General features: G+C 40.9%; 1 protein-coding gene across 1 annotated transcript in view; it reads left to right on the top strand.

Moving 5' to 3' along the window:
- The window catches only part of GPNMB (glycoprotein nmb), a 29,102-nt gene extending 27,537 nt beyond the window's left edge, over positions 1-1,565 (top strand). Inside the window, exon 11 of the mRNA XM_032286998.1 lies at positions 497-1,565. Within this exon, the coding sequence (XP_032142889.1) occupies positions 497-656 (160 nt within the window). The 3' untranslated portion in view covers positions 657-1,565. The remainder of the gene's footprint in view (positions 1-496) is intronic.
- The last annotated feature ends 6,718 nt before the right edge of the window (positions 1,566-8,283 follow it).

Below are 8,283 nucleotides of genomic sequence, written 5' to 3'. Positions count from 1 at the left end.
TTTTTGTATTTTTAGTAGAGACGGGGTTTCACCATGTTGACCAGGATGGTCTCGATCTCTTGACCTCGTGATCTACCTGCCTCGGCCTCCCAAAGTGCTGGGATTACAGGCTTGAGTCACTGCGCCCGGCCCCTTTTTTGCTTTTAAACATTATGTGTGGGGGAGGAAAATCTTCCATTGAACGAAGAATACTAAACTGGCCTGTTAATTTTGCTGTGGTTTGCTTTTAGTCCTACAAATGCTACCAGATGTCAGTAACTACAAAAGTATGTCAACTTAATTTTAATATGATAATCTGAAATCATAGCAAGCAGGCACATTTCTTGCATGAAGGAGAGTAAATCAATATACTTTCATAAGACACCAGTGTCTTGCCAACTGTCAGTCACGTTAAATGGAATGAATCCTTTTAAACCTGGCATGAAAAAGATTGTGTAAAGTAATATATTTCAACTGAAGGTCTTTTGAAAATAACTAACCAATGGATTGTCTCCAGGAAACACAAGGAATACAAACCAATAGAAAATAGTCCTGGGAACGTGGTCAGAAGCAAAGGCCTGAGTGTCTTTCTCAACCGTGCAAAGGCCGTATTCTTCCGGGAAAGCCAGGAAAAGGATCCGCTACTCAAAAACCAAGAATTTAAAGGAGTTTCTTAAATTTCGACCTTGTTTCTGAACCTCACTTTTCAGTGTCTTTGAGGTGAGATATGCCAGAGTGGCTATTAACCTTTTTTTTCCTAAAGATTATTGTAAAATAGATAATATGGTTTGGGGAAGTTGAACTTTTTTATAGGTTAAAGGAAATTTTAGAGATGGGGAGAGGGATTATACTGCAGGCAGCTTCAGCCATGCTGTCAAACTGATAAAAGCAACTTAGCAAGCTTTCTTTCATTATTTTTTATGTTTCACTTATAAAGCCTTAGGTAACCAGTAGGATAGACACACTGTGTCCCAAGAGTAAGGAGAGAAGCTACTATCGCTTAGAGCCTGACCCAGGTTAACTGCAAGGAGAGGCAGGATAGTTGCAGCTTTCCAAGTTAACCATATGCATAAAACCAATGTATTCCAGTTTCAAAGATCACGTTCCAAGCGAACTGAACCCACTTCAGTAAACGTGCATGAGCTCCTGACGGAACAGTAACAGGGCCAAGCCTTTGGTATCATGTACATGCTTGTTATACTCAGAAAAAATACTACTCTCATAAATGGGTGGGAATATTTTGGTGACAGCCTGCTTTGCTCGGCTGAGTGAAGGCATGATATTCATTCATTCATTTATTCCATGGACATTTAGTGCTTTTTATAAACCAGGTATGATGCTGGGTGCATGGTTCCTGCACTTAGAGGAGTGACACTGTTGTGTATATTTCTGAATTTTTGTACAGTCGGTGCACATATTTGAAATCATTTATTATGATTTTCCAAAGGGTGAGGTCCCTGTTTTTTCATGGCAACTTGATCAGTAAGGATTTCGCCTCTGTTTGTAACTAAAACTATCTACTATACATTAGACATGACATTCTTTTCCTCTCCTTTCTGAAAAATAAAGTGTGGGAAGAGACAAAACCTTGGTATTGTAATTATTTTTCTGATTCATCGTTTGCTTTTCAGTTTCACTTACAGTTGTTTCTTTTTTTTAGTGTCTTTTAGATGAGGGTCTCCCTGTCTCCCTATATTGTCGAAACTGGTCTCAGACTCCTGGCCTCAAAAGATCCTTCTGCCTTAGCATCCCAGAGTGCTAGGATTACAGGAGTGAGCCACTGCACCCAGCCTCAATTTCATTTATAGTTTTTGACAAGTAAAAAGTTGTTTAACAGTATCTCATAGATCATTGATAATCTCATAAATGTTTTTTACCTAAAAATATATATATACAGAGCCGAGCGCAGTGGCTCACACCTGTAATTCCAGCAATTTGGAAGGCTGAGGCAGGCAGATGGCTTAAGCTCAGCAGTCTGAGCCCAGCTTGAGCAACATGATGAAACTCATCTCTATAAAAAATACAAAAATTAGCCAAGCCTGATGGTACATGGCTATACTCCTAGCTACTCAGGAGGCTGAGGTGGGAGGATCACTTGAGCCCTGGAGGTCAAGGCTGCAGTGAGCCAAGATGGTGCCACTGCACTCTAGCCTAGGCAACAGAGCCAGACTCTGTCTCAAAAAGAAAATATACACACACACACACACACACACACATCTTTCACATATCTATATATATACACAATCACATCATATGTGACATTTCAAATAAAAGTTTAATGTGTAAATATATATAATCAAATCAATCTAAAATAAGAGATTTTCTAGAAACAATTGTCCTGGACTCTGTGCAATCAGTATCATCTTAAAACTAAAGACAGGGGGTGGAATTCTAGGTCACAGTTTAGTAAACTTTTTCCATAAAGAGCTGGGTCTTAAATCTCTTAGACTTTATGGGCCATACAGTCATTGTCGCAACTACTCCACTCTCTCATTGTAGCGTGAAAACAGCCATAGATATTGCATAAATAAAAGAGCCTGGCTGTGTTTCAGCAACAATGTATTTACAAAAACAGGTGGTGGGACAGATTTGGCCCATGGGGCATAGTTTGCCTGTTTTACACTAATGGAGACAAAATAGACATAGCAACCAAATGCAACTTGAGAACCTACAGTGGATCCTAGCTTGGGGAAAAAACAGCAATGAAAGATATTTATGGAACAACTAGGGAAACTTGAGTACACACTGGATACCAGATGATATTATAAAATTATTGTTAATTTTCTTAAAGGATGGTAAAGGTATTGTTAACATTCAGTCTAGGTCCTTCATTTCCTGGATGACATAGAGGCCAAAAAAATAAAGCTATTTGTTCTAAAATTGCTTCCAAAGAGTGTAAAATTTGCAGAACAAGAATTGTGAGATCTCTCCCCATTTACATGATGACTGTATGGCCATGGTTCTCAACCAGGGGTGACTTTGCCCCCTAAGGGACATTTGGCAATGTTTGGAGACATTTGTGGTTGTCACGACTAGGGTGGGGTACAACTGGCATTCCTGTGATTAGATGCCAGTAATGTTGCCCAGCATCCTACAACCTACAAGACAACTGCCACAACAAAGAATTATTTGGCCCATGGTGGGTGCGGTTGCAGCTGCCTGTAATCCCAGCACTTTGGGAGGCCAAGGTGGGTGGATCACCTGAGCTTAGGAGTTTAAGAGCAGCCTGATCAACACAGCAAAACCCCATCTCCACTAAAAATACAAAAATTAGCCAGGTGTGGTGGCGCACACCTGTAAGCCCAGCTACTCAGGAGGCTGAGGCACGAGAATTGCTTGAATCTGGGAGGCAGAGATTGCAGTGAGCCAAGATCGCACCACTGTACTCCACCCTAGGAGACAGAAGAAGACTCCATCTCAAAAAAAAAAAAAAAAAAAAAAAACATTATCATCTGGCCCTGAATGTAGAACCACCCTGCTGTGGAGTGACCACAGAAGCTCTGGGCATGGAGATAAAGACAGAAGACTTGATGTGAATCCAGCCCTGCCACTAAAGTCTGAGTAACTCTGGGTAAGTTGTTTGCCCCTTCCTGAGCCTCTCCTTTCTCAGTCTCCTCATCTGTAAAGTGGATATGTAGGCCCTCCTTGGCTACTTCACAGGGCTGCAGCACGTCCATCTTCCCGAATGAGTGGATGTGTAAGCAGTCTGTTTACAGCATTGTGGTATGTGCTGCATGTGAGGCCTGAGGATGGAATCAGTGTGGAGAGGCTGTATCATCTTTATAATGACTAGGAGGCCAAGACCTAAAGCAGAAAAGTAATTTCAAATTGCAGCAGAATCTCCTGAAGTCTGGTTAAAACACATATTGCTAGGCCCACCTCCAGAGTTTCTAATTCACTTTTCTGGGGTGGGGACCTGTAAAGCTTTCTAACAAGTTTCCAGATAATCCTGCTACAGCTGGGTGAAAGAAACTAACACTGAGCAATTTGGTCTTGAAATCCTCTCTTCCCTTTCCTTATCAACAGGGGGTAGCAGAGAGCAGCAAATAAACAGTCATTTGGCCGGGAAGCAGGTCAAAATCTTTATCAAACCTCCCTCAGTTTCAATCTAACAACTGGCAGGAGAGAGGGCTGAAATAGTGAATTATTTAGATTTATATTCTCCCTCTGACCACAGCAACAAGTCATTTAACTTGTGCTGAATTACAATTTGTGAAATGAGAGAACCTAAAAGATAGTGGGATGACTTGATTAATGTTTGTTGGGAGTTAGAACTTACAAAAAAAAATTGAAACGTGTAGGTAATAAATTATTCTGAGAATTTCTTATTCTTGGGACTTCTTCTAAATGTCTGCATTTTAAACACTTCTGACTCATTTATAAACCCACATTGGTGGCCTTCACTGAATTTTCAATTGTTTAATAGTTTAGAGTGCAATACGTTCAATACATTCATTACATCCAGAATGTATAGCAACTTCAAATCCAAGTGACAGTGTAAGGACAGAGGAGAAGATAGCCAGGGGTGATGGTGACTACATTCTGATGGGGCTTTTGTGGGGGAAAATCCTTTAAGGTTTTTTCAAAGAATGGTTCCAAAGCTGCCGATATAGGTACCTTTACAAATCAGAGTTCAGGCCGGGCACAGTGCTTCACACCTGTAATCCCAGCACATTGGGAGGCCAAGGTGGGCAGATCACCTGAGGTTAGGAGTTCGAGACCAGCCTGGCCAACATGCTGAAACCCCATCTCTACTAAAAATACAAAAATTAGCCAGGCATGGTGGCAGGCACCTGTGATCCCAGCTACTCAGGAGGCTAAGGCAAGAGAATGGCTTGAACACAGGAGGTAGAGGTTGCAGTGAGCTGAGAGTGCACCATTGCACTCCAGCCTGGGTGACAGAGTAAGACCCTGTCTCAGAAAAAAATAAAAAATAAAAATCAGAGTTCAGCTCCCAGAAATCACCCCTTGCAGACTGATTTCAATCATTCGACCATCATTTACTGGACACCAGTATGTCCCAGGCTCTGGTCAAGGAGAGGACTCAGTAATGACAAGAGAGACAAGGACTCTGCTCTCATGGAACTTGGACTCCAGACTAATGCAACCTGTCACCACACAAGTGCAGGGAGAGAGCTAAGCTCTGACCTGGAGGCCCCCATCTTAGTCAACCCCACTGGCCTCAGCTTAATCTGCAGGGACATTTCCTCTGCTGCTTAGAACTGAACGGCCATTCCTATTGTCCTTGAAATCTGGAATACATTTTCTTTGGAGCTCTCCTACAGGCATTTTGGAATTTGGGTGCCTTAATGGTATTTTAGTACTTAAGCAGTTTTCATTCTGTGTTTAATTTTCTCACAAATATCATGTCATCTCACTAATCAAAATGTTTCTCCAGTTTACTATGTAATTGCCATTATTAATTGCATTGTACAGATTTGTTGTTTTGTTTTATTTTGTTTTTAAGACAGGGTCTCACTCTGTCACCCAGGCTGGAGTGCAGTGGCATGATCTCGGCTCACTGCAACTTCTACCTCCTGGATTCAATCAATTCTCCTGCCTTTGTCTCCTGAGTAGCTGGGATTACAGGCGCCGGCCACTACACCCAGATATTTTGTATTTTTAGCAGAGGCAGGGTTTCACCATGTTGGCCAGACTGGTCTAAAACTCCTGACCTCAAGTGATCCACCTGCGTTGGCTTCCCAAAGTGTTGGTATTACAGGTGTGAGCCACCATGCCCAGCTAAAATGTTTATTAAAATAAATTCCTGTAAAGAAAAAAAAAAAAAAAAAAGATTAGCCACTGATGAGAATGTGGCAGAAGGCTTTTGTGGCTGTGGATATGGTTTTTAAATTTGATTTTTGGAATTGAGTAGAGGAAGATAAATAGGACTTAAATTGAGAGACCTGAACCACACCAAGACATGTTAGTGCCAGGCACGGTGGTTCACGCCTGTAATCCCAGTGCATTGGGAGGCTGAGACGGATGGATCACGAGGTCAGGAGTTCAAGACCAGCCTGGCCAAGATGTTGAAACTCCGTCTAAAAAAAAAAAAAAAAGACATCTTAGCTGGGTGACCTGAAGCCAATCATTCTCCCTTTTCTCCACTGCAGCCTCCTCCTCTGCAAATTGGAGGCAAGGAGAAGATGGAGAGGCAAATTAAACTGGATGAACTTTAAAGTCTCTCCAGGTTCTGATGTTCTACTGTGCAAAATGGGGAGAATAACATTACCCAATTTCCTTATAGAGATGTCAGGAGGATTATATTCTAAATCAGGGGTTGGCAAACTGCTGTTTACCAGCCAAAGCCAGCCCTCTGCCTATTTTTGTATGTAATACAAGCTAAATATATTTTATATTTTTTAATGGTTTGAAAAAATATCAAAAGGATACTGTTTTGTGGCACACAAAAATGACATAAAATTCAAATTTCAGTGTCCATAAATGAAGTTTTATTGGAACACAGCCACAGCCATGCTTATTCATTACATATTGTCAGCCACAGCTTTTGCATTGCAACAGCAGGGCTGAGTAGTGTGAGGGACTGCATGGTCTGCAAGGCCTAAAAATTTTACTATCTGGCTCTTTACAGAATGAGTTTGCTCATCTGTGTTCTAAAGCATGCTGGACTCCACTTTGAACTGAATTGGGAAAACAAGAATTATTCAGAGAACTTTAATTATGCAGTATGTAATTTTCTTTTAATTTATTTTTTAATTTTTTTTTCAAGAGATGGGGTTTCGCCACATTGCCCAGGCTGGTCTTGAACTCCTGGGCTCAAGTAATCCACCCACTTTGGCCTCCCAAAGTGCTGGGATTACAGAGGTGAGCCACTGCACCAGGCCAATTTTCATAATAGATCACTTTGATCTCTTATCCTCAATCTTATGTCACATTCACTACTCTGAAGTGATGAGAAATGTTGTATTATGTGCCATAGTAAGCTAAGTGTACATTGCTAATGAATTGACATTTAGGGATGTCATAAAAGACCTTCTGAAGAAAAAAAATTCTAAGAATCCTCTCAAGCTAATACAAATAGGAGAATCATAACACAAGGAAGCAAGTGATGGAGAATTTCACACATCCCCAAAAGCACCAACCATAAAGAAAAAGATTGATATATCTGATTATGTCATCATTTAAAAATATATGAAGCTCACGCCTGTAATCCCAGTACTTTGGGAGGCTGAGGTGGGCAGATTGCCTGAGCTCAGGAGTTTGAGACCAGCCTGGCCAACATGGTGAAAACCTGTCTCTACTAAAATACAAAAAATTAGCCAGGCATGGTGGTTTACGCCTGTAGTCCCAGCTACTTGGGAGGCTGAGGCAGGAGAATCGCTTGAGCCTGTGAGGCGGAGGTTGTGGTGAGCTGAGATCATGCCACTGCACTCCAGCTTGGTCTACAGAATGAGATGCCATCTCAAAATTAATTAATTAATTAAATTAAAGTATATGCAAAAGACATCACAACTTCTTGTTTGAAAAAAAGAACCACAGAATTCTCATACACTGCTGGTGTAAAGGCAACATGGGTCAACCACTTTGGAACAGTTCAGCAGTTTTTTATAAAGTTAAATATACACATACCATAACTCCTAGGAATTTACTCAAGAGAAATAAGATGTACGTTCATACAATGACTTGTACTCAAATGTTCACAATAGTGTTATTTCTAATAGCCACAAACTAGAAACAGTCTAAGTTTCCACCAACTGGAGAATAGATAAATAAATTGTGGTATATCCATATACTGAAATACAGTCATGCACTGCATAAGGACTTCATATATACAACAGTGGTCCCATAATGGAACTGAAAAATTCCTATTGCCTAGTATTTACAATATTATACTTTATAACATTTATTTTAGAATGTAGAGTGTATCATCATCTATTTTGTAAGTAGAGTCTTTCTACTTATTTAAAAAAAAAATGTTAACTGTACACCAGCCTCAGGCAGGTCCTTCAGGAGTTATTTCAGAAGGAAGCATTACTATTAAAGCAGATGACAGTCCCATGGATGTAATTGCTCCTGAAGACCACCCACTGGGACAAGACGTGGAGGTGGAAGACAGTAACACCAATGATCCTGATCCTGTGTAGGTCTAGACTAATGTGTGTGTTTGTGTCTTAGTTTTTAATAAAAAGTTTATTGCCGGGCGCGGTGGCTCACGCTTGTAATCCCAGCACTTTGGGAGGCCGAGGCGGGTGGATCACAAGGTCAAGAGATCGAGACCATCCTGGTCAACATGGTGAAACCCCGTCTCTACTAAAAATACAAAAAATTAGCTGGGCATGGTGG

Source organism: Sapajus apella, unplaced genomic scaffold, assembly GCF_009761245.1.
Source record: "Sapajus apella isolate SASKATOON/1434 unplaced genomic scaffold, GSC_monkey_1.0 scaffold19, whole genome shotgun sequence".
NCBI lineage: Eukaryota > Metazoa > Chordata > Mammalia > Primates > Cebidae > Sapajus > Sapajus apella.
This window is presented reverse-complemented; position numbering and strand designations above follow the sequence as displayed.